At 52.8% G+C, this 26495-nt stretch overlaps 2 protein-coding genes across 3 annotated transcripts in view; one reads left to right on the plus strand and one right to left on the minus strand.

The window, feature by feature from the left end:
* Positions 1-10336, plus strand: part of TWIST2 (twist family bHLH transcription factor 2) — a 61717-nt gene extending 51381 nt beyond the window's left edge. For both annotated transcript variants that reach the window (XR_010122917.1, XM_054478998.2), the window contains exon 2: positions 9644-10336. The gene's annotated coding sequence lies outside the window, so the exon portion shown is untranslated. The remainder of the gene's footprint in view (positions 1-9643) is intronic.
* Positions 10337-14308: 3972 nt separating this feature from the next.
* LOC129031634 (uncharacterized) lies at positions 14309-25820 on the minus strand. Its single transcript, XM_054478143.1, has 5 exons — positions 25000-25820; positions 21661-21745; positions 20931-21021; positions 14699-14830; positions 14309-14340 (listed from the first exon to the last, which is right to left on the minus strand). Exons 1-5 carry the CDS (start codon positions 25818-25820, stop codon positions 14309-14311), a joined length of 1161 nt encoding a protein of 386 aa, XP_054334118.1.
* Between the last annotated feature and the right edge of the window lie 675 nt (positions 25821-26495).

Here is a 26495-nt window from a genome sequence, read left to right on the forward strand (position 1 = left end):
AGGGGTTGCGCACCCCCTGGACTCCTGCCCCCAGTTGACCGTGGGCCTCTCAAGATTTTCCTTATACAGCCCCTTTCCTTCTCCCCAACATTCTTTCTTATTTATTTGTTTTGCACTGGGGGAGTAGCCCATCATTTGTAGTCGTACTTGCAGAGAAAGAAGCCCCAGGAATACCTTTCCTTTGGACAGAAGGCATTTCTAGTAGAATTTCCCAGGAGCAGCCGCTGAGCGGTGCACGTTCTGCGGCTGCATTGCTTCTCGCGCTCTCCCGCATAGTTCCTGGATTCGCTGGGTGTGGGCTTTCCGGGCTGCCCTGCTCTTTCAACCAACACTCTGGACATTCTGGGAGTGTCACTGAGTGGGGGTGGTGAGCTTCTGGGAAGCCAGCATGCATCTGTTGGTTGTCTAGGTCTGGAAGCCGTAGGAGGTTGCCCTACTCTTAGAGTCCAGAGATTTCTTCGAGATTCAGCTGGATTGCCCCTCCTCTCTTTTTCCTTCCTGGAACTTGGTGTTCCCTTTTAGTCTGAAGATTATCCTGCTAATCTGAAGATAATCCTTAACGCAGAGACACGTTCCTCTGCCATTTTTTCTGATCGTTTCTGCCCTATCCCTTCTCCTTCCCCGCCCCCCCCCCTTTTTTTTTTTGGAGTCTCGCTCCATTGCCCAGGCTGGAGTACAGTGGCACAATCTCAGCTCACAGCAACCTCTGCCTCCCAGGTTCAAGTGTTCTCCTGCCTCAGCCTCTGGAGTAGCTGGGATTACAGGTGCGTGCCAACCATGCTGGCTAATTTTTGTATTTTTAGTAGAGACAGGGTTTCACCATGTTGGCCAGGCTGGTCTCAAACTCCTGACCTCAAGTGATCCACCTGCCTTGGCCTCCCAAAGTGCTGGGATTACAGGCATGAGCCACCATGCCTGGCCTCCTTTGCCTTTTGCTCGGCATGCTGGTAGACTTCCAGGAGCACTCTCTGATATATTTGTTTTTCTTCATTTTTAAATTTTTTAAAACTTCTATTTGTTTTGTTGTTTCCAGCAGTCCTTGTTTTGTTTCCTAATGGTTCCTTTTTTTGAAGCAGACAATTCTGGTTTTATCCAGGCTCCTCCTCAGAGGGTGAATTCTGCTGCTCTGAGGCTGGCTCCCCGTTCGGAGGCCTCTGCTAGGTGTTCAGCCTGGAGGTGCCCCCTGAGTGGCCCTCAGGTCCCTGAGGTGTTTCCTTGTCTGTTGTGCACTCACGCCAATGGGAGGTCTCACTGATCACACTGAGTGGTTCCATACCTCTGGTTGACTCGGGGTGGCTGAGGTGGGTGTCTGAGGGGTCAGGAGGCTGTGTCCAGACTCGGCAGGGGACAGAGAGCCCCCACTGAAGGCCCGTGCCCACCAGGCACTCAGGAGAAGAGAGGACTGGCTTTGTGGGGTGGCCAGGACCCATCGAGACCCATGGGGGTGGCTGGCAGCTGGGACTTCTCCATGTCTGTGAGTTCTGCTGTGCTCTCACCCTGGCATGTTCCCGAGCCCTGAGCATCTGGAAGCCCAGGGTTGAGGGTGTGGTGGGGGAGGGAGAGGAGGTGGGGGTGAGAGCGTTTTCGTATGAACTGGGCAATGCCAGGGTCCCGTGGAGGCAAAGGCTCCTCCGCTGTGATGCCAGGGGCTGAAGAAAGACAGGGAAAGCTCAGGGTAATGAATGTCCTGGACATCCGCTCCGTGCTGTGGACGATGGTCACAGCCCATGCTTCTGTGGCCAGATTCTGACCCGTGATCCTCACTTTTGCCCCTCCAGGGTCCCCTGGCAGAACCTCAGGGGTGTGTAATGGGGTGTGTGTGTGAGAGAGAGAGCGATATGGGGTATGTGTGATGTGGAGTATGTGTGTGTGTGATGTGTGTGGTATGGAGTTTGTGTGAATTGGGGTGTGTGTGTGATATGGGGTATGTGTGATATGGAGTATGTGTGTGTGATGTGTATGTGTGGTGTAGGGGGTGTGTGGTGTTGGGTTTGTGTGAATCGGAGTGTGTGGTGTATGTATGTGTGTGGTGTGGGGTTTGTGTTAATCAGGGTGTGTGTGTGATGTGATATGTGTGTGATATGGGATGTATGTGAATTGGGGTATGTGTGTGGTGTGAGGTGTGTGTGTGATGTGGAGTGTGTGTGGTGTGGAGAGTGTGGGTGATGTAGGTGTGGATGTAGTGTGGGGTGTGTGTGTGGTGTGTGCATGTGTGTGTGCGATGTGGGGTTCATATGTAATGTGAGTTGTGTGTGTTGTGTGTGTGATGTGAGTTGTGCGTGATGTGAGGTGTGTGATATGAGGTGTGTGATGGTGTGTGTGTGATGTGTGTGTGATGTGGGGTGTGTGTGATATGGGGTGTGTGTGATGTGGGGTGTGTGTGATATGGGGTGTGTGTGATGTGTGAGGTATGTGTGATGGGTGTGTGTGATGTGGGGTATGTGTCTAATGTGAGGTGTGTGTGATGTGAGGTGTGTGTGTGATGTGGGGTGTGTGATGGGTATATGTGTGATGTGAGGTGTGTGTGATGTGGGGTGTGTGTCTAATGTGAGGTGTGTATGATGTGAGGTGTGTGTGATGTGGGGTGTGTGTGATGTGGGGTGTGTATGTGATGTGAGTTTTATGTGATGTGGGGTGTGTGGAATGGGTGTGTGTGTGATGTAGTGTGTGATGTGGGGTGTGTCTAATGTGAGGTGTGTGTGATGTGGGATGTGTGATATAGTGTGTGTGATGTGAGGTATGTTTGAGGTAGTGTGTGTGTAATGTGAGGTGTGTATGATGTAGTGTGTGCGTGATGTGAGGTGTGTCTAATGTGAGGTGTGCGTGTGATGTGGGATGTGTGATATAGTGTGTGTGACGTGAGGTATGTTTGAGGTTGTGTGTGATGTGGGGTGTGTGTGATGTGGGGTGTGTGTGATGTGGGGTGTGGGTCTAATGTGAGGTGTGTGTGATGTAGTGTGTGCGTGATGTGAGGTGTGTGTGATGTAGTGTGTGTGTGATGTGGGGTATGTCTAATGTCAGGTGTGTGTGTGGGATGTGGGATGTGTGATGTAGTGTGTGTGTGATGTGAGGTATGTTTGAGGTAGTGTGTGTGTGATGTAGTGTGTGTGATGTGAGTTGTGTGCGTGATGTAGTGTGTGATGTGAGGTGTGTGTGTGTGATGTGTGATGTGTGTGATGTGAGGTATGTTTGAGGTGTGTGTGTGTGATGTGGGGTGTGTGTGATGTAGTGTGTGTGATGTGAGGTGTGTGTGTGATGTAGTGTGTGATGTGAGGTGTGTGTGTGATGTGGGATGTGTGATGTGTGTGTGATGTGAGGTATGTTTGAGGTAGTGTGTGTGTGATGTGAGGGGTGTGTGTGTGATGTGGGATGTGTGATGTGTGTGTAATGTGAGGTGTGTGTATGATGTAGTGTGTGATGTGAGGTGTGTGTGTGTGATGTGTGATGTGTGCGATGTGAGGTATGTTTGAGGTGTGTGTGTGTGTGATGTGTGATGTGTGTGATGTGAGGTATGTTTGAGGTGTGTGTATGATGTAGTGTGTGTGATGTGAGGTATGTTTGAGGTACTGTGTGTGTGATGTGGGGTATGTGTGTGATGTGGGGTGTGTGTCTAATGTGAGGTGTGTGTGATGTGGGATGTGTGTGATGTGGGGTATGTGTGTGATGGGTATGTGTGTGTCTGTGTGCGTGTTCGTGTGTGTGTGTCTGACTAGAGGAGATTTTACAGGTGTGCTCACCACCCACCCTTCTTCCCTGCCATGCTGGTTCTGACTGTCCAACAGTGTCTGTGGTACTTTGCCCCTTCCTTTCTGTTGCAGAGTCTACCTGCACTCTAAAAAGTGATCCGTGTCTTCCCTGTGTTCTAGTTGCTTACAAACATGCTTCTGCCCTGCTAGATTTCTCTGAATCATCTCAGCTTTTTCAACAACTAGCAGCATTCCTGGCACATGATAGGTGCTCAAATATGTCACAGGAATGGAAGGAAGAAAGGGAGGAAAGAAAGAAGGGAGGAAGGGGGAAGGAAGCGGAAGGAAGGAAGGGAAAAATGAATGAATTGGTGAAAGGATAAATGGATAAAAGGAAGGAAGAATGGATAGATGAATGGATGGGTGGAGGGAATGAAGGACGGGTGGTAGATCAATGAATGGATCAATGAAGAAATGGATGGATGGAAGGAAGGAAGGAAGAGAGAAAGAAAGAGAGAAGAAGAAAGAGAAAGAAAGAAAAAGAAAGGAAGGAAGAAAGAAAGAAAGAAAAGAAAAGAAAAGAAAGAAGTAGGTAGGTGGGTAGCTGGATGAGTGGGGAGGTGAGGAGATGGTTAAATGGTCTTAGAGTAAAACCCCTCTCCCTTCGCCCATCCTGCCTCTCCTAGCCTTTTCCGTAATGCTTCTGTCCCTTTGTTAGGCCTTGGGGATATAGGGTTGAATGGGGCTTCTCACCTGCTCATTAGGGCCCCGGTCTGGTGTGGAAGAGACAACTGAGGCACTCTCTTGGTCCAGCCACAGCTTTGCAGCTGCACCCATCCCCCGACTCCTGGGCCAGGCAGGCAGATACAGGGAGGTAACTGCACGCAGGACGCATGCACACAGTTCCAGGTGGCCTGTGTATGCAGGAGGCACTCCCCAGCCCCAGATGTTTTACATTTGTTGCAGAGAACACGGCCCATGTCAGCAGACATGGCTGGGGTCAGGGTGACATCAAGGGGGCCAGGCCCGGAGGCTCTCGGTCAAGAAGACTAATGAACCTGCCGCTCGTTTCTGCCTGAGCCTGGGTCCCCTCGGGCATGTGAAGCAAACCCTGAAACCCACCACTAGCCAGGGGACGGCCCCTGTCATTTTTGGCTTTTCATGGGTGATACGGTATTTCCCCTTGGAGGGTTGGTTCAGCTCATATATCAAAAGCTGCGGTAATTATTTCCTCCCACTGAGGAAGGCTTCCATTTAGCTTTCTCTACCCCCCCCCCCTTATTAATTATCTAATTACAACCACATTCTCCAAGAGAGAGCAGCCTTTGACTTTCTGCCCAGGACCACTTAAAAAAGGTTTAAATATTTGGAGTGCTCTGAACTTTGAAAAAAGTGTGTGTACGTGTGTGTGTGTGTGTGTGTGTGTGTGTGTGTGTGGTTTTCATATGCATGGGTTTCAGGGAAAATATGTCTTGGCCTTTTCAGACCCTTGCCTTGGTTCAACAAAGGTTCCTGGAGGTCTCTGAGGATGTAGGCTGCTGGGGTGAAGCCTGGGGCTGGGGGTTGGGAGAGGGCTGGGGGTGAAGGAGCGGAACCACACGTCCCCCCTGCACACTGCTGTGTAACATCAGACACCCACGCCCACAGGGACACACACGGACCCACGCACACAGATGCACACACCCACACAAAAACATGCACACTGACACTCCCACAGGGACACAGAGACCCACTCACGAGGATGTACATGCTTACACACACACACACACTGACACATGGACCCACTCACGTGGATGTACACACTTACAAACATGCACACTAGCACTTCCACAGGAAAACACACGCACTCACATGGATGCACACACTCACACACAGACATACACATGCACACTGACACTCCCATAGCGACACACAGACCCACTCACGAGGATGTACATGCTTACACACACACATACACACGGACCCACTCACGAGGATGTACATGCTTACACACACACACACACACGGACCCACTCACGAGGATGTACATGCTTACACACACACACACACGGACCCACTCACGAGGAAGTACATGCTTACACACACACACACACGGACCCACTCATGAGGATGTACATGCTTACACACACACACGGACCCACTCACGAGGATGTGCATGCTTACACACACACAGAGAGACCCACTCACGAGGGTGTTCATGCTTACACACACACACACGGACCCACTCACGAGGATGTACATGCTTACACACACACATACATGGACCCACTCACGTGGATGTACACACAAACATGCACACTAGCTCTTCCACGGGAAGAGCTCATCTACGGAAAACACGGATGCACACACACACACATACACACGCACACTGACACTCCCACAGGGACACACAGACCCACTCATGGATGCACATGCTCACACACACACGCACACTGACACACACACAGACCAACTTACCCGATGCACACGCTCACACAATTTACATAACTTGCACATGGATACACACTCACACTCTGGACATTCTTTCATACTCACATTCACACTCTCACACTAGTGGGCACACTCACAGACACACACACGGGATGTCACCGAGCACCACATCACACGTCCCTCCAGCTTCCACATCCTCCCCCCAGTGCCTGGGGCCTCCCTGGACCTCCTTCCCTGTAGCAGAATCCTCACGGTGACCCCTCTCCTGGCGGCCGTCTTGGGGAGCCCATGCCTGCCTCTGGGCTGACACCCACCCCTCCCACCACGCTCAGCCCCTCTGCGGGAGGAGGGTCTTGTCGCACTGGTTTGCCCCTTGGCTCAGGGGAGCTCTCCAATAATTCTCGCTGAACACTCACCTCCCGCGAGCTCTGCAGGTCAACTGGCTATTCTCATGTTTGTGCAACAGGCGTGGGAGTGAGCACTTACACGGCCAGGCCCTGTAGTGGGCAGTAAAGGTCCCAGGTCTCAGGGCCAATCTTCAGCGATCCCTGCTAGAGCTCAGGTCTCCTGGCAGGACCGCAACACAGCCTGGGGACTGCTGCAGACTGGCCTGGGTGTGTGGCAGAAGCGGCCCTGAGGCGTGGTGTGGGGCCCACCTGTGTTTGCCACACTCCCGACCAGGTGCTGATGCCAGTGGCGTGTCCCCTGCCCTGTGGGACCCACTGAGGTGCCCCAAGACCTTGGGCTTATGACACCACATCCCTGTGCACCCTGGGTCTCAGACGCTGGCCCCGGCCACCTCTCAGCACCTTCTCTTTGAGCTTGGTGGGCACAGAGGGAGGTGCGGGATTGGGGTCCCCACCCCGGCTTCCTGGAGGACCTGGACTTTCCTCCTGCCTGTGTCTCCTCCCCCTGCAGGTGGGAACCAGGCTCTGGGTAGCGCTTGAGCGGGTTCTTTCCCCAAGGCGCTCCCGGGACAGCTGGTTGCAGCCCCAGAGCTGCACCAAGCCTGGCACACCCATAGTTTGATTGGCCCACAAGTGCGCTTAGAAGTCACTTGTGTGGCACGAGGGGACCTTGTGGGGCTGGAAGAATTGTGTGTCTTGATCACAGTGGGGGGTGCAAGAAACACGCATGATGAAACTGCAGGAAGTACACATACACCACTCACACATAAACACACACAAACGCACACAATACACACACAAACACACACACAAACACACACAATACACACACAAAAACACACAAACACTCCACATACCCACGTACACACATAAACACACACCACGCGCCACACAAATATACTACACACTACACACACACACACTCCACACTGTACATACACACCACATACACACCACACAAACCCACTACACCCCCCACTTACAAACACACATCACCTACACCACACACAAACACACACCACACGGCACACAAACATACCACACACTACACACATACCCCACATTGTACATATGCACCACATACACAAACACATACCACACAAACACACCACACCCCCACATACACACACAAACTCACACCACATACACCACACACCATACAAACATACCACACACACACAGACATACCACATACACCTACACATAGATAACATACCATACACACTACCCACTATATACCACATATACATACCCCACACCACACACACATACGCACGCCACACTGTACACATATGCCCCCCCACACAAAATACCACAACCCCCCACACAAACACACCACATACAACATGCACCACACATACCACACTACACACACACTTCACACTGTACATAGACACCACATACACACACACCACACACACACAAACACATCACACCCCCACATACACACAAACACAAACCACATGCACCACACACCACACAAACATGCCACACACTACACACACCACACACCACACAAACATACCATACACACACACACACAACATACCATGTACACTACACACTATATACCACACATACGTACCCCACACCACACACACCCACACGAGTGACATGTGAATAAGCTCTTGGTCCATACTGGTGCCAGATGCCTGGGTGTGATGTGGTGACACCACTGTATGTGTGGCATATAATGTGGTGTATAATATACCATATGGTATGTTGTCTGTGTGGATATGTATGTGGTATGTTTGTGCAGTGTGTGGGGTGTGTGTAGTATGCAGTGTGTTTGTGGTGTGTGGTGTGTGTTTGTGTGTGTATGTGGGGATGTGGTGTGTTTGTGTGTGGTATGTGTTTGTGTATGAGGTGTGTATGGACAGTGTGGGATGCGTGTGTAGTGTGCGGTATGTTTGTGTGGTGTGTGGTGTATGTGATGTGTTTGTGTGTGGGAGGGGTGTGGTGTGTTTGTGTGGTGTGTGGTGTATGTAGTGTGTGTGTGTATGTGGCAGTGTGGTGTGTTTGTGTGTGTGGTATATGTGGTGTGTATGTACAGTGTGGGGTGTGTGTAGTGTGTGGTATGTTTGTGTGGTGTGTGTTTGTGTGTGTATGTGGCAGTGGGGTGTGTTTGTGTGTGTGGTATGTGTATGTGGTGTGTATGTAGTGTGGAGTGTGTGTAGTGTGTAGTATGTGTGGTGTGTGTATGTGGGGGTGGGGTGTGTTTGTGTGTGTGCTGTGTGTGGTGTGTATGTAGTATGGGGTGTGTGTAGTGTGTGGTATGTGTGGTGTGTGTGTGTATGTGGGGGTGGGGTGTGTTTGTGTGTGTGGTGTGTATGTAGTGTGGGGTGTGTGTAGTGTGTGGTATGTGTGGTGTGTGTTTGTGTGTGTATGTGGGGGTGGGGTGTGTTTGTGGGTGTGGTGTGTATGTAGTGTGGGGTGTGTGTAGTGTGTGGTATGTGTGGTGTGTGTGTGTGTGTATGTGGGGGTGGGGTGTGTTTGTGGGGGTGGTATGTGTGGAAACTGGGTGAAAGGCACATGGGACATCTCTGTGTTGTTTTTGCAACTTCCTGTGAATCTGTAATTGTTTCGAATGCACACATTTTAAGGCAAGAATCCGCCGTTGACAGCTCCCCCCAGCGGCTGACCCATTTCTCTGCGTCCTCCTCGCTGAAACACAGCCCTCTGCTGCCCGAAACCCCACAGCTCCCTCAGGCCTGCACGGGGCCAACGTGCCAAGCCTCTCTTGTCCCCAGGCAGCCTGTTCTGAGGGGCTCACCCACAGCCAGACAGCGTTCACGGCTGCGCTGAGCACGGGACAGGGAGAGGCCCCGGGGTGGTGAGTGTGAGAAAGGGCACTCGGGGGCAGGAAAGGGCACTCAGGGGTGGGAAAGGGTGCTCTGGGCTAGGCCTGGCCCAGGGGGCAGGGGTTGCGGAAGCCTGGGCCGGCCCCGTAGCAGTCACCTGTCCAGTGTCTTTTGGGAGGAACGTGAGTAGAACAGAGCCAGCTCTCTCAGGGCCTGCCCCATGTCCCGTCCCACCCAGCCTTGGGACAGTCTCAGGACGATCCTGCAGGAAGCTGAGCGAGGCGGCCGTAGCTCACCGTCCCCCTTCCGTATCTTCCAGGCTGTCCGTCGCGTCGGCGGCGCACGTGGAATTGGGATGCATCCGAGTCTGTAACTTCTGAAACCTGAACGACCTCAGGAGGCCCCCACCTCTGCCCTCCACCAGCGTCGAGAGAAGGGACAGCAGTGACATCGGACAGAAGACCCGGGCTCCCGTCCTCCCCCAGGACGGTCCCCACATAGGAAGGGCACTCCCAGCCCTCTTGCTGGTGACATTGTCATGGTCATCTTGTCTTCTGTTTGGATTTTTCTTCTGGGTCTTATGTTTGGGGGGAGGTTTATTCTTTCTGAAAATGTCTAGATTCAGGAACACATTTATGAGGATTTGGATTTTGAATTTGTATTTCCCTCTAAGTGCCTTTTTTAATGTCTATTTTTTTAATAAAACAGAAATGCATTCTTGTACAATTCTGTTGAAACTGGACCAAGGCTCTCAGAAGAGGACCCCCGAGTTCCTTCCCCTCCCCCGAGCCTCTGCATGATTGTTTCAAGTCAGCCTGGAATTCTTATTTTCATGCCGCTGTTCTTTTTCTTTCTCCGTGATTGCTTGGCTAGCCATTTTTAAAAAATATTCTCTGTTCAGTGTATATGTTGCTTGTTTGTTTTATTTATTGAGATATTTTTACAAGCTAAGTGACTGCAGTGTGGCTGTGTATCCTGCTCCCCACCCAGGAAAAATAAAGACGTCCGCGCAGCCATGGTCTCCCCATCTCTGTTCTCATCTCTACTTCGCACTCAGGGCTCTGCCTGAGAGAGTCAGAACAGGTTGCAAGAATCACTATTACTTCACTTTAAAAGGCACGAGAGAGGATGTGGACATTTTATGCTATGCATATTTGTAGAAATTTCTAGAAACTACCAACTCTAACATGGTTGCCAGTGTGAACAGACCCAGGCCTGGGAGAGCAGAGGGGGCTGCTGCTCCCCAGCAGCCTCAGCACAAGAGACCATTGCTGTCACACCCACGCCCCGCTCTTGACACAGAAGCGTGCCCATCCTGTGCGCCGCCCCTGCTGTCCAAAGTCAGGGCCAGCCTTCCCTGCTGCTCACCCTGGGTGGTATTCCCTGCTCTCCCAAGCATGGCATTCATTTGTGCCACCACCTCCCCGCTTCTCCGAACGAGTCACCGTCTGCTCCATGTGCATCCGTGCCATGTTGACCATGAGCTCACCAGGCAGCTGGCTAAGAATGGAGTACCTGGGTGTGTGGGTTAGCTTGGCATCCTGCCCAGAAATCCCACAAGGACCATGATCTGCCATCAAGGAGAGTCAGCCCGGGTCTGGTGCAGGCGGGCACCTCTGCATGAGGGCAAGGGCTCCATGCCCTGCCCTCTGCCTCCTTACCATGCCAGCACCCATGGGCACTGGGGGCTGGGTGTTGCTTGTGGACCCCAGGGTGGAGGCTTCCAGCTCTGGAGACTGTGAGTCACCAGGTCACTACCCTGGGCCACCAAAGTCATGTCTCCCGGGGGGCACCTGGTACTGGGGTCTGCTGGGTGGAGCTGCCCACCAAGCAGTGGACACACAGAGCCCACCCAGCTCCTAGACAGAGGTTCTGGAAGTAGGGGTCTCTGGCAGGATGGTGGTGGCCTGTGAGCCTCATTTTTCACTCCCACCCTGTCCCCAGGTCCACCACGGCAAGTACAGGAGCTCTGGAAACACCAGCATGGCCTCAGCTTCCATCTGGCTCCTGTTGGTGACCTTGATGCGGCACTGGCTTCCTCTGGGGCTGGCATCACCGGGAGGGGTCTTGAGCGCTTGTCTAGGTGACAGATCCCTGAAGCACAAGCCCCAGAACCCACTGCATGCAACAAGCACACAGACACACACACACGCCCAGATTGCACATGCACACACCACACACATCACACACATGCACACACACACCACACATGCACACATCACACATGCATGCACACACACACCACACACAGACGCACACACCACACACACATGCACACACCACACACATGCATGCACACACACACCACACATGCACACATCACACAGGCATGCACACACACACCACACATGCACACATCACACACGCATGCACACGCACACCACACACAGATGCACACACCACACACACATGCACACACCACACACACCACACACACACATGCACACACCACACACACATGCATGCACACACACACCACACATGCACACATCACACACGCATGCACACACCACACACACACGCATGCACACACACACAACACACACACGCACACACCACACATGCCCACACCACACACACATGCCCACACCACACACACACACATGCAGGCACACGCACCACACACAATGCATGTGCACACACTTGGCACACTTCACACACACACGTACCCATGCCACATGAATGTATGCGCATACAATCAGCACACACATGCACACGTGTGCACACACGAGACTCTGGGGAGACCGAATGGGGCAGCCGTGGTCACAGCAGCGAGAGGTCCCACCCTCCCCGGCACTGTCTGGCATGCTCTGCTGAGGCCCGTGGAGGCCACGAAGACTCTGAAGGCCACGGCGCCCTCCCTCCTGACGTGATTCAAAGAGAAATAATCCCAAGTCATGTAATGCAAAGCTGATGGACGGTGGGGCCAGAGGAGCCTCTTTCTTGGTTTCCAAGTTGAAAACTTCATTATTCCTCTGCCCGGTGCCCTGAGCCTCCTTTCCTGCTGAGCATCAGCGCCTTGTCACCTTTGTGGGGGACCCAGCCCTGTGAGTGTTCACACCGAAGCCCTAGGCAGAGGGGGTAAGGAATGAGAGGGCCCCGTGCAAATGAGAGGGCACCCTGGCCCCACGTGGGAGGTCAGGGATGGAGTTCAGCGGGGGCCTCAGAGCAGTGACCCAGCTGAGGGGGTCATCCCAGGGCCTCCCTGCGGCGGCCGCATCTCCGGGCATCACTGCCTGCTGCCTGTTCCCAGCCCACCTGCTGCACACTCTGGTGGGCATATCAGGGTGTCCTCCTCCCCCAGCCCTGGCCTCTCCTGGGGTCTGTCCTGGGGCTTTTGTCTCCAACTCTGGGCATCCAAGGAGAGGGTCACCAACACCTTAGGCTACGTGGAAATACACGGCTGTGAATACGGGCTCACTTCCTGTTTTCACCCCCACACACACATTCCTGGAAGAGGTGCCAAAAGATGCTGGCTTCCGGAACACGCATGTGTGTGTCTATGGCTCCACATGCACGCTGGCACACATGTATCTGCATGTGCGCGATGCATGTCTATGGACTGTGGACGCAGGTACGTGCTCTCCCATAACCTGTGCTGGCTCCTCCTCCTCAGGCATGTCGTGGGGCCACGTGCCTGTGCCGGCTCCTCCTCCTCAGGCATGTCGTGGGGCCACGTGCCTGTGCTGGCTCCTGCTCTGGGGTCTCACAGCTTCTCTGGGGTCAACCAGAGCCCTCTGCAGTCATGGCCCTGAGAACAGACCTGTGTGAGCTGGTGTGCACATGTTTTCAGGGTCAGATGACTGGTGAGTCCGCAGAACAGGAGACTGTTCAGAGCCCCAGGGACTGTCTAAAGGAAAACCTACCCCAAACCCATCTCACTTCCACCCGTGTTCAAAGGCAGCCCGACGGACTCCCCAGCTGTCAGGTGACCAGATCAGCCTGAGGAGCCTGGGTGCAGACATGTGGGGTGAGGGGATCTGGAGGGGGCAGCAGCGCTGCCGGGACCCCTGCACCCAGCCAGGCCCTGGCATCGCAGACCGTCCTTGAGGGAGGGCCACTGGCCAGGCAGGTGGGGGCCTTGAGTCTGAATTTCCCCACAGGGTGAGACATGCTGGGGGCAGGGGCTCCTCTGCAGGTCCGCAGCCTCAGGTCTGAAACACAGCCTTGGGCCTGTGCAGTGGCCAAGACCAACAAATCTCAATGGAAAAGTCTCACTCTTTGATTTTGAAAGCGACTGCAGACAGAGGTGGGACTTTCAGGTTGTAGCTGATGGAACACAGGCCCCATGGGAGCCGGGAGTCATGGGGCAGCAGAGGCAACGGGAACTCAGCCCGAGGTCAGCCTTCTCCCTGCAGCCCCAGTGCCATCTGCAGGATGCTGTGTGGCTCTGACTGACATAGTTTGGAGGGTTGCTGGCACCCCTGAGCACCCCAGAAGGGGAGGTGGGGGCCTTCACAGGAGACCAGACGGCCTCTGGGTAAGGCAGAGTGGGGGTGGGCTGTCTGGAAGAGTGAGGCCTGGGTGGGCAGCGTGGGTCCTGGGGAGAGGCAGTATATTCCATGTGGCTACAGAGGCCAGGTGCAGCCTTGTGTTATCCTGCTCCTGCAGGGCCATGAAAATGGCTGTCAGTGATAGAAACGGTGCCATCGGAGGCCTCACTGTGTGTGGCATGGGTATGCCTGTGGGCCGCCACACGTAGCAGCCAACCTGTACAGAGGCAATCTGCCCCACAGATGCCCCACAGATGCCTTCAACCCACAGGCTATGATGCCACGTCGTCTGGGGCCAGGGGCATCTGAAAGAGGGGGCACCCAGAGCAGTCACTGCATGCAGAGGAAGAGTACGGGGCATGTGGCCTGCCCCTGCATACCATCCCTGCATCCTGCTTCTCTGTAGGCGGGGTCATCCACACTCTGTCTCCCGCTTAAGCCCTTTGGCTTGGGGCAAGACAGGTCTAACCCTCCGTCCACGGAGCACCGCCTCACTGCCCACACAGGACGGGAGCCACCTGAGCTGCAAAGGCCAGAGCAAGAGAAGGCCCAGAGAGCACAGTGATGACAGCCCTTATGGGATTGAATGTGGGCACCTCATAAACCATAGTGCAGAGGTCCGTTCTGACCCCCAGCCCTTAGGAAGACTCAAAGTGTCCTTTCCCTCAAGGAACACGACAGCTGCCTGGGAGGGTCAGGGCTCTTTAGAAACAGCCACGCCCTTTGCCTGCTCATGGCCACACCGGTTTGCACCCCAGTGGACTTGACTTTCCCCCTCCAAGCCCCTGTCTCCCTGAGATGAAGGCCCCCATATCTACTTCTGGGTCTGCTTGCTGCCAACTGCCAGTTCTGTCCTCCTGAATAAAGACTCTCATCCTGACCTGCGTTGGGCTTGGGGCTGCCTTTTTCCTGCCGCCCCATCCAAGGCTGAGTGGATTCGCCCATCCTCCACACATATTTCCAGCAGGTCTCATCACTCGCTGACTCAGTGACTCGGGAAACAGGCCCGACTGCTGAAAGAAAGTGGGGAGGGCATGAGTGGGAGCCAGAGGAGGGGAGAGGGGTGGGAGAGGTGTGGGGTGCATTGTCCAGGAAGGATGACCAGGCCATGCCTGGGTCCTGGGGATCTCGGGATGAAGCGTTGGAGGGAGCAGGGAGAGCAGGAAGCTGTCCGGCAGCTCTGCATTGCAGGATGCGTGTTTAGGTGTGACCAGTTACACATGCATGATTATCAGTGTTTCCCCCTGAAATCCTCCAAAAGATATGTTTACATCTGAACCCCTGGAACCTGTGAATGAACCCTACTTGGGAAAAGTCTTTGCAGATGTAATTAAGTTAAGGATCTGGAGATAAGACCATCTGGATTTGGGGTGGCTCCTAAATCAAGGACGGCCTTACAAAAGAAGGGCAGTGGGAGATTTCAGAGAACACTGGGAGATGATAGAGGCAGAGATGGGAGTGATGTGTCCACAAGCCAAGGAACGCTGGAGAGTAGCCTGGAACAGGTGCTCCCTCGGAGCCTCCAGAAGGAACCAGCCCCGCCCACACCTTGATTAAAATTTCTGCCCCCAGAACTCTGGGAGAATCCACTTCTGAAGCTATCAGTTTGTGGTTGTTTGGTGCAGCAGCCACAAGGAACAAATACAGCCCCTGAAATTGACATCAAAGAAGGAATGACCTGTGAATGCGCAGGAGAGAGGGACGGGGGCAGCCTGTAGACAGGAGACCTTGGGAGGCTCATGGAAGATGAGTGGTGAAGGGTGGGCAGCCCCTCGGCTGAACCTCGAAAGAGGAAATGCAGCAGGAAGGCCTGAGTCGGGGAAGCTGAACCAGCAGGCTGGTCCCAGAAGGACTGGGGACTGGCAGGTGACAAAACCTCTAATTCTGAGGTACATCATGGGGCTAAAGCTGCAGGACCGGCTGATGATCTGCAAGAGACATGGGGAGACCCTCTTCCTAGCACAGAGTTGATGACCACTCTCCCCGACTCCTGCCAGCTGGAGGGGTCCAGGAAGGGTCTGAACCCCAGCACAGCCGTGTGGAGCAGGTGGGAATGGAGGATTCTGGGTGACTCTAGGAGGCTCCCCACTTCTCCCCTGCTCAATGCCAGCTGCTGGAAGCCCAGCCTTGCCTCTCCAGGCAGGAGGCTGGAGAACCCCTCTCAGCTTCCACTATAAATGGACACCCGGGACAGAGAGGCCAGAAGAAACACACGGAAGAAGCACAGAGGAAGGGGGAGAACCACGTCAGAGGAGCCGCCGGAAAGAAGCTACCATACCTCCGAGATACAGCAGCCGGAAGCTCCCGTACCTCCGAGATACAGCGACCAGCAAAAAAGAACTGAGAATCCCAGTGATCTCCTGTGAATTAGGAAAACCATTTCTTGAATGGAAACTTTAGTAGCAGTTTTGGAAGATGAAATGAGAGAAATCATACGCAGCAGGGCAAAAAGACAAAGAGAAGAAGAAAAACAAAACAAAACAAAACAAAAAAAGATTTGAGCATGAATCCAGGAAGTCCAATGAGGAGTCCCAGAAAGACAGAACAGAGAAAAGCAGGATTCAGAGCTGAGAGGCATGTGTTTCCAGGTTGAAAGGGCCACAGGAATGTCCTACACCGAGAAGGAAAGAAGGAGGAGGGAGGGAAAGAAGGAGGAGAGAGGGAAAGAAGGAGGAGGGAGGGAAAGAAGGAGGAGGGAGGGAAAGAAGGAGGAGGGAGGGAAAGAAGGAGGAGGGAGGGAAAGAAGGAGGAGGGAGGGAAAGAAGGAGGACGGAGGGAAAGAAAGAAGGAGGAAGAAGGGAAAGAAAGAAGGAGGAAGAAGGGAAAGAAAGAAGGAGGAGGGACGGAAAGAAGCACTGCAGGAGTGGCACATGCGGTGCTGATGTCAAAGGGCCAGTTCTAGGATGATCGAGGGGGCTAGTAGTTATCATCCCTCTCCCCTGCCCAGGTTCTGAGCAATTTGGAAAAATACAACAACAGAGAGGTGGGAGAGGGCTGTCACCTTTACAATCAGTGGAGGCTCAGCCAAGGTCAAGACCATCTGTGGGAACCCAGTGGGCCTGCCCTGGGGTACCCAAGCCCGCTGCCTTGCCCACCCACCCAGGCTCTGGGACTAGAAGGAAGGTGCGGTGGGCTGCAGGAACCCTGTGATTCTTTCTGAATCTCCAGGGACATCACTGCTCCACGCTGGAACAGAGAGAGCCATGGGGGGAGACAGGCTATGGGAGACCCCACTGTGGAAACAGGAGTGGGGAGAAGCCAGGCCCCCTGGCCTCAGCAAAGCCTTGTCCATTGGAACCACATTGGACCACCCCACAGCAGTGCTGGGACAGTGGGGTGATGCCTTCTGCCCCCAGTGTGTGGACCCAGGTGCCCTGTCAGTTGTAAGTGCAGAGTAAAGACGTCAGCAGCAGCCCCAGGCCTCCCCACCAGGGCCTGGCAGGACACCAGGCCCACGCCCAGATTCCATGGTTTGAGGGAAGTTTGGCCAGAGCTATGTGCGAGGTGAGGCAGAGCGTGGGGCTCTCACAGCCAGGGTGGCAGCAGGCGGTGAGCTGCCACTGGGGAGGAGCAGTTGCTGGAGCCCAGGACACTCTGTGGAGGCTCCTGAGGGCTGTGCATGACAGGGAAGGACAGAGCCAGGGAAGAAACTCTGGCTTGCTCTCCTCCCATTCACCAGTCCCCTTCCACAGGCCCCCACTGACCCCCGACCAGAGGGCAGGGAGCCCACAGACGCAGCAGGTAGGCACAGAGCAGGGATCTCCGGGGCAAGCGGGAGAAGGTCAGCTCCCCTCCCCGCTAGCCTGGCTCAACAAGCTCCCCCAAAACTAGGGCGAAAACCAGCAGATCTGGGAAGCAAACAATCCCACCTAGAGAGCAACATCCCAAGCAGGGTTCCAGAGCGGCCTTGGGCAAACCAGCCCAGTGCTGGGTGCGTCACCAAAGAAATGTCTGCAAGGAAAGCAATGGCGCTGAGAGATCCCAGGTCTTTTGTGTGGTCTTTTTTTTTTTAAGGAAAGTTTGGGGCTGAATTAGTGAAAAGTTCATAAAAAGCCACAGACGCACCAAAAAAAGAAAAAGAAAAACAGGAAACAAACAATGATTAACTTTAAGAAAAACAAAAAGTTTGAAAAGGAAAGAAGTGGGATTACAGTGCAGTATGTGATTTCGTTTTGTGAACTGTGATCGTATCACACAGCTATAACTACGGAAACAGTAAAACAGATTCAACTATTAAGACTTAATTTTGAGAGGCACACGAGGAGCAAAAACAGGTGGGAAGGTGGATGTCAAAGAGCTGAGTCCTCAGCTCCTGGTGTAGAAAGACAGAAGATCACGTCTAGAACTGAAGAATTCATAAAAAATGTTCTAAGCATGTTGTTATTATTATTATTATTATTATTATTATTTGAGATGGAGTCTCGCTTTGTCACCCAGGCTGGACTTCAATGGTGTAATCCGGGCTTACTGTAGCCTCTGCCTCCCGGGTTCAAGAGATTCTTCTGCCTCAGCCTCCAAAGTAGCTGGGATTACAGGCACCCGCCACCACATCTGGCTAATTTTTTGCATTTTTAAGTAGAGAAGGGGTTTTGCCATGTTGGCCAGGTAGGTCTTGGACTCCCGATCTCAGGTGATCCGCCCGCCTTGGCCTCCCAAAGTACTGGGATTACAGACGTGAGCCACCCGCCCCCCGCAGCCTAAGCATGTTATTTTAAAATGTGGAGATAAATATCAGAAGAAATGGATAAAAATACTGAAAGAGCCCTCCCAACGCTTGGGTTCTGGGATGTGAAAGGGAGGGAGAAAAGAGCTATTTTCCATTTTAAGCTTGTTAGTATTTTAGGATAGATAGATAATAGGTAGACAGATAATAGGTAGGTTGGTAGATAGATAGATAGATAGATTCATCTGAGATTAAAAGCTTAAACCTAAAAATTACACCATAGTGAACAGGGAACACTTCTACGCTGCTGGTGGGAATGTAAACTCATACAACCACTATGGAAAACAGTGTGGAGATTCCTTGAAGAACTAAAAGTAGAACTACCATTTGATCCAGCAATTCCACATCCCACTACCATACCTAGCCAGAGGAAAAGAAGTCATTATACGAAAAAAATACTTACACATGCATGTTTATAGCAGCACAATTCACAATTGCAAAATCGTGAGTCAACCCAAATGCCTGTCAATCAACGAGTGGATAAAAAACTCTGGTATAGATATATCATGGAATACTATGCAGCAATAAAAAGGAATGAATCAACAGCATTTGTAGTGACCTGGATGAGATTGGAGACTATTATTCTAAGTGGAGTAACTCAGGAGTGGAAAAACCGAACACAGTATGTTCTCACTGATATGTGGGGGCTAAGCTATGAGGACTCAAAGGCATAAGAACGATACAATGGACTTTGGGGATTTGGGGGGAAGAGCGGGGGCGGCGAGGGATTAGAAGACTACAAATATGGTGCGGTGTATACTGCTTAGGTGATGGGTGCACCAAGATCTCACAAATCACCACTAAAGAACTTACTCATGTAACCAGATACCACCAGTACCCCAATAATTTATGGAAAATAATTACACCACGGCAGAGAGATTTTAATGGTCATTGTGTGGTAATAAAGAGGCCCATGTCTGCACACACATTTCAGGCTTTATCAGTTTTCCCATGGGGCCCTTCTAGGGTTCAGTCACGTCTCCTGAGACAAGCTCCCAGCGCTACGTCCCCTTGGTGCTCAGTCACAGTTGTGTCATTGGATCTACTGGTCAGGAGAGACTGACTCCTTAGGCGTGCCTGAGAAGATGGGAGGAGTCAGGGGCAGGGATGTCTGAGTGGGGATGATGCAGTAAGCGGCCGGTCCATGTGTCTATGCCACAGTCACCTTTGCTTTCTCACACACTTGTTGGACAAAGAGGACTAAGCCCATAAAAAAGCAAGTAACAGGGACTCTCTCCCTTATCCCCAATTCACAGAGAAGCATACAGAGGTCTGGAGAGGTGAGCTGACTTGCCTGGGAGTAGGGGGGCTGTGATTCCAGCAGGGCCTGCCTGACTTCCAAGGCTCCAGACCTCGGAGCCTCACGCCACTTCCTCCTGTCTGTGGGCACAGGCATGACTTGATGTGAAAAGTCTGGAAAGTAAAATGGATCTGTCTGAAATGCACTGAGAGAGGGTCTAATTTAAAATATGTCTTCAATGCATTTTAATCAAGTATTTCTCTTGCAGTGAGAATGATCATACCCCAGTCTGACAGTTTCATATCAGATCTCTTCAAATTTTGTTATCTTAGAGTACTCACTCACCTGTGTATGCCTCCCTTGGCCAAATGAGATAGTTCCTTAATGGACATTAAAACTGTGCTCTGAAAAGCTTGTTGAAAATATGGACAGAGGCACGTAACATGTGCCTGGAACATGTCACTGGAAGCATTTTCCAAAAGGCACAACCTACATCCCTGTGGGTCTCCAGGACTGACAAAGCCAGGAGCCCCATTCCAGGAGGACATGCATCATAGAAAAGGCACCAAATAAGACATTTACATAGCAGGTCCGGCCTTTCACCTAGCAACAACTGGGACGGCATTAGGCAGCCCATGCTCCCACAGTGGCCTCAGTCCTTATGAAAGAAATAGGACCTGTTGGATTAACTCCTCCCAAACTGAGCATGCCCAGCAAGCATTCATACTGGAGGACTCTCCACCAGGAACACTGGGGCCAAGGATTTATATTCCAACAGAGAGACCCACCTTCCCATCTTCTTGGCTTAGCCTGTGGCAGCATGTACCTTCAACATGCGTTTTAGTGACCCACCATCTGTACTACTCCATCTGCTTCAATATCCCCTTTGTTGACATCATCTCCACCTTGGACGGTGGTGCTGGAGAAGCAGAAACACTGTGACTCTCTCCTCCCCAATCTGAAGGGGAGCTAGGAGGGCTGGGCCTGCAGTCTTGAGGGGCTCGGGGGAGTCTTGTCTCCGTAAGCTACCAGGTGTCCAAGCTTCGCGAGCAATGGGGTGGAGATGCCCAGGAAATGTGCAGAGGGAATGTGCTCTCTGCTCCCCTTCCCCACCTGGGGGCGGTGGATTCTGCCTTTGCTGGCTCAGTACCTGGACTTGCATGGCGAGGCCTCAGGGCTGGTGGAGAGGCAAAGGTAGAGAAGTTGGGGCAGGGTGAGGACTGGAAGTGGCTGGGAGTCATCTGTGGAGGAGAAGGAAGGACAGGACAGGAGCAAAGTGGGAGGCGGAAGGAAGTGCAGGAGTGCTGGGGGCTGGGGTATCTCTGGGTTCAAGGCTGAGAGTGAGGGGAGCAGTTCTGGGGGAGTCATAGCAAGCAATGGGGAGAGTGGCCAGGGAGAGAGAAATGTTAAGATTTTTGCTGTGCATTCGGAGTACACCTTCCTCCCACAAGCCTCTTGGGAATTCGGTAAAGATTTGAATTATTGGGGCTGCTCTGCCTATGGAGTAGCTATTCTTTTATTCCTTTACTTTCTTAATAAACTTGTTTTCACTTAAAAAAAGATTTGAATTATTTAGGCATTAGACAGTGTGATGATTAATTTTATAGTCAGCTTGGCTGGACCACGGTGCTAAGATAGTTCGTCAAACATTTACTCTGGATGCACCTGTAAAGGTGTAAAGGTGTTTCTAGATGAGATTAGCCTTTAAGTAAAGCAGGTGGCCCTCGTCAAAGGGGCTGAGCCTCAACCAATCAGTTGAAGGCCTGAATAGAACAAAGAGATTGACCAGCCTTGAGCAAGAAGGAATTCCGCCCCCAGACTGCCTTAGGCCTCCAACTGTGACATGAGCTCCTTCCCAGGTCTCCAGCCTGCCAGCCCACCCTGCAGAGTTTGAACTTGCCAGTGTCAGCCAGTTTCTTAAAATCACTCTCTTCTGATGTGCACACCTTGAGTGGCTCTGCTCCTCTGGAGAACACGAACTAGTGCAGTTAGTGTCTTCATGAAGATGTAAGTCCTGTAGTAGAGGGGCCCCTGGAAGGGACAGGCAGGTGCTAAGCTGAAGGCACCCACAAGGGGACACGATTGACGTCTATCCTGGGGCCTGGGAGGCACACATGGGAGCCACAATCTGGGCTGAGACCAAGGGAAGGCGGCTTGGGGATCTGTAACCCACACAGAAAACAACCAGATAAGAATAAAAGCAAGCAATAAATGACGTGCAAGAAGAAAAAGACGAAGGCTCTTATAATAAGAAAAATACAAATACCCAATGATAAAAATATCCACCTCCCGAGATGGATCTCAGCTCCCGCCTGCCCTCGCCTCGGCCTCCGTCTTGATGATGCATGGGGGCTCACAGCACCCAGGAAGTGCCCAGACATGGGCGCAGTTGCTGCTAGCCATGGAAAGGGTCGCCTGACCACCTCCCCGTCTCCACTTGTCTTCTTCCTCTATAAGCCATGGGGATCGGCTGGGTGTCCGGCAGAAGCCATCAGGTCTGTAATGGGCCGAAGTGTGTCCTCCTGAAATTCACATGTTGAAGTCCTGACCACCAGTGCTTTAGGCTTTATCTGAAAGAGGCTTTATCTGAAGGAGGCTTTATCTGGAGAGAGGGTCTCCACAGAGGTCACTGATTTAAAATGAGGTCATTAGAGAGGGCACTGATCCAATAGGGCCAATGTTCTCATAAAGAGATGTGGGGACAGAGGCAGATACAATTAGAGGGAAGGGGAGGTGAAGGACATGGGCGGAGCCAGCGCCTGCACACCCAGGAGAGAGGCCTGGGACAGAACTCCCCAAACAGCCTGGGAAGGACCCAGCCTCACCCACACTGTGATCTCGGGCTTCAGCCCCCACCGCCGGGACAAGATCCGTTTCTGTGGCCTGAGCCCCCAGCCCTCGGGGCCTCTTTGCTGCAGCTCCAAGACACGGATACAAAGCTGTCACACTCCCTGGCCACGCCTGCCTTGAGAACCACAGGAACAGTACAGAAAATGATACAGAGATGTGAGACCGGGGGTGCAAGGCTCCGTGGGGCCTGTTTGACATCCCGAGATTGCATACCCCTAAGGCAGAGTGACAGTTCCTGTCACCTGTGCCCGGGTCAGACTTCCCTGGCTGGAGGGAGGACGGGAAGGTGCCAGCAATGAAGACAGTGGTGATGCCATGAGGCCAATGATGGTGATCATTTGATAACCAGACAGAAATGTTGTTTCCCATCCTTCCTGCTGGCACTCAGCATAGAGTAAAATCACTCACAGGTACAGAGGAGGGCAGCCTCAGACAGCCACCTCCTCCTGCCACCTGCTTCCCTCCCCACCTGTGGGCAGGAGAAGCGGGGGGCAAGGCCACACACCCTCACTTTGAGCACATCCTCTGTGGAGACTTGGAGCTAGAGAGACAAGAGGGTCCTTGGCTAATGGCAGATGACACCCTAGAGAGGGGACGTCTTCCAGGGATGCTGTGTCCAGCCCAGGCCACTGTCTGATTGGTGATGTCCCTCTAAAAAGCATAATGTGGCTGGGCACGATGATGCACATCTGTAATCCCAGCACTTTGGGAGGCCGAGGAGAGCAGGTGGCTTGAGTTCAGGAGTTTGAGACCAGCCTGGGCAACAGGGCAAAACCCCATTTCTACAAACACACACACACATACACACACACACATTAGCCAAGTGTGGTGGTGCATGCCTGTAGTCCCAGCTACTCAGGAGGCTGAGGTGAGAGGATTGCTGAAGCCTGGAAGGTCGAGGCTGCAGTGAGCTGAGATGGTGCCATTGCCCTCCAGCCTGGGTGACAGAGCAAGACCCTGTCTCAAAAATAGGCACAAATATTTTAAGTTGAGCTTCAACTTCAAAATGCTCTCCTAGGGGTAGAATTCCATCACCCCCCCACCCCACCCCCCACCTGCAGACTCCCAACTTCACAAGTCTTCTGGGAAGTTCTCTCTGTTTGGGACCTTTCAGTGGCAGATGAAATTAGCAATTTGACCCCCTCCCACTGTATCTAACGCAGCTCTGAACGACCTCTAGCCTTTCTGAGTGACTCCCTGGGCCCATCAGCTCATCTGAATATACTAAACTCAGGGCTTCAAAATCAAGGCTAAATTTCAGAGGGCAAAAGGTCTGATTGCAGGGCCATGGAAACTCACCGATCCCCAACATGCTGTGTTTAATGCAATCTGGGGGGTGGTGGACGGAGGGGCCCCTGCTTTAATTTCGAGTCTGCTACCTCCAGGCCCAACACGTCTTCAGGTATTTTTACTCTCAAAAATGTTTCCAATTAGAACGCAGTAACTTAGGACCATCTCCTTGGGCAAAAATGAGATTGAAAGGCATTTAGGAATCACTTTCAAAATCCCAAGATCTGAGGAGGAAGGAGTTGAGACTTTAAAGGTTGAAATCCCGGCCATTCTAGAAGCGTGTGCTGTGCAAAGCATGCCTCTGACGTCGCCCCTGCCCTTCCTCGAGCATGAGCTGCACATGTGGATGCTGATTCTTCTCTGCCAGAGCAGCTCCAGGGATGCCTTGGTGCCTTCCGAGTTTGCTGGGAAGGAGGTGGAGTGTGGGCATCCCCAGGCCTCTCTCTGAACTGGGTGCTGGATGTAGCTTGCTTCCTGTTTCATGGTCTCGGTCCTGTTCTGGGGTCCTGGTCTTGTTCCGTGGTCCTGGTCTTTTTCCGTGGTCCTGGTCTTGTTCCGTGGTCCTGGTCCTGTTCTGGGGTCCTGGTCTTTTTCTGTGGTCCTGGTCTTCTACCTAAAATGTTTTATGCTAAAAGCTTTCCAGGCATAGATCCATAGAAATTGAGGCTCACAGCAGTGCCCCAGGCGGACTTGGGCCAGGACATTCTTTCAGAGAGGGTTTTTGGCTGTCTAACCCATCAATAGGTAAAAAAGGAAAAAAAGGAGAGAAGCAGGTATTTAGGAGAAGGGGTAGGGCTTACCACCCAGCATCACCCCCACTGTTTCAGCAGCCTCCCCTTGAAGGGTTCAGTTCCAAATGGCAATTTTACTGCAGAGGAAACAAGCTTGGGAAGGGAGTGTGGACTTGACCTCGGTCACACAGCAAGATAACAGCAGAAACCAGCAAAGATCCAGGGCCATCCAAAGCCAGGTCTCTGCTCCAAGGGAAGAACCAAGGAGAACCCAGAGCCTGCCTGAGATGGGAGGCCCAGGAGATCACAGCCGTTTGCAAACCCCCAATGCCTCCTATTCAAACACACCTTCTGGCCTCTCCATCATGCCCGACCTGGGACAAGAGAATTGGTTCATCCCAGAAGGATACTTGGCACAGCCACGCACTCCTGTCCTGCCTCTGCGACAGCAGCCGCTGCAAGCATGGACGGGAACCAGTTTGGTAGCTCCTCGCTGGCTCTAGGTACCTGCAGTGTTGCACACGGTTGGCAAAGTGTCGGAGCCAGCTGCCTTTCCTCTGCTTCTTGCCATTTTGGCATTGGCAGCCGTCCATGTGCTTTGTCCGGGTGTTTGGGCCTTTTCCCAGCATCACTGTGGAGCCTGCAGAATCCACTGGGACAGGCTGCAGGTGGGACCCAGAGAGCGAGAGGCAGACGGCCTCTGCGTAGCCGCCCTGGGAGAGGTAGATGGAGAACTCCATGCAGAGCCTGTGCCTGGGCTCCTGCTCTCGGGGCAGGAGGACCAGCCGACCCGTGGAGAGGGGAGCTGTCTTTGCTTCCATCTGGGCCGTGACAGCCAAGGCCAGGAAGGTGTCCACGCCTGGGACCTGAGAGCCTCGGGGTGTTTGGCCCTTGGGGTTCGCATTCCAGGGCTTAGGGCGAGGCGCCAGGGAGCTGAGATTCAAACCCAGCCAGTGCTGGTGGGGAGGGGCATGGAGGGGAGGCAAGGCGAGCTCTCCATGCTGACTCCAGAGCAAAGCCTTCCCTTTGAGCACGGCTGAAACATTTGCTGCCCTCCAAGCCGCCGAGCAGTTGGGGCTGAGAGAAACGGGGATGGTTTGGGTTCTGTTTTTGCTGAGTGTTATCTCTCCTTCGGTTGTCCCACAGCTGAGGTTCACAGCACGTGTCATGCTGTGTTCCTGGAAGAAGCAGAAAGCTACTGTTCGAAATGTAATTTGGGTCTCAGTTTCCTCAGCTATAAAATAGGGATTAGAAACCTCAATTCTATCTTTCTTGTGGGTTTTGTGACAATGAGTAAGATAATCTACCTGAAAACATTTTTATGGGAACCGATGATTGATTTTGAATAAAATAATCAGATTATGTGCAACATGCTTTGACACAGATTCTTGCGCCTCTACTTCCCAGGCCCCTCAGTGGCGCCCACCTTCGTTGTAGCCCCGTGTGCAGGGGAACGGCCCAGCAAATCTTCGCAGAGCCTCCTGGGACCCGAGTGCCAGCTGAGGCTGGGACCTGCGGAGGACGGGGCCTTCCACGTGGAAGAAAGTCTGAAGGAGGAAGAGAAATGGCACTATGCTCCTCCCAGGCACACAGAAGACGCTCTGTGGAGCTGAACCCGCAGTGAAGCACCATGCTCCTCCGAGGTACACAGAAGATGCTTTGCAGAGCTGAACCCGCAGTGAAGCACCGTGCTCCTCCCAGGCACACAGAAGACGCTCTGCGGAGCTGAACCCGCAGTGAAGCACCGTGCTCGTTCCAGGTACACAGAAGACGCTTTGCAGAGCTGAACCCGCAGTGAAGCACTATGCTCATTCCAGGTACACAGAAGACGCTTTGCAGAGCTG

This window comes from Pongo pygmaeus, chromosome 11 (assembly GCF_028885625.2).
Source record: "Pongo pygmaeus isolate AG05252 chromosome 11, NHGRI_mPonPyg2-v2.0_pri, whole genome shotgun sequence".
NCBI lineage: Eukaryota > Metazoa > Chordata > Mammalia > Primates > Hominidae > Pongo > Pongo pygmaeus.

Coding starts and splice junctions, on each gene's coding strand:
- LOC129031634 (XM_054478143.1), bottom strand. CDS start 25,820: ATGACACGTGCTGTGAACCTCAGCTGTGGGACAACCGAAGGAGAGATA. Junction 21,022..21,660: donor GCAAGTTCAAACTCTGCAGG/GTGGGCTGGCAG, acceptor TCTCCTCCACAG/ATGACTCCCAGCCACTTCCA. Junction 14,831..20,930: donor GCCTCGCCATGCAAGTCCAG/GTACTGAGCCAG, acceptor ACTTTCTTTCAG/CAGTCGGGCCTGTTTCCCGA.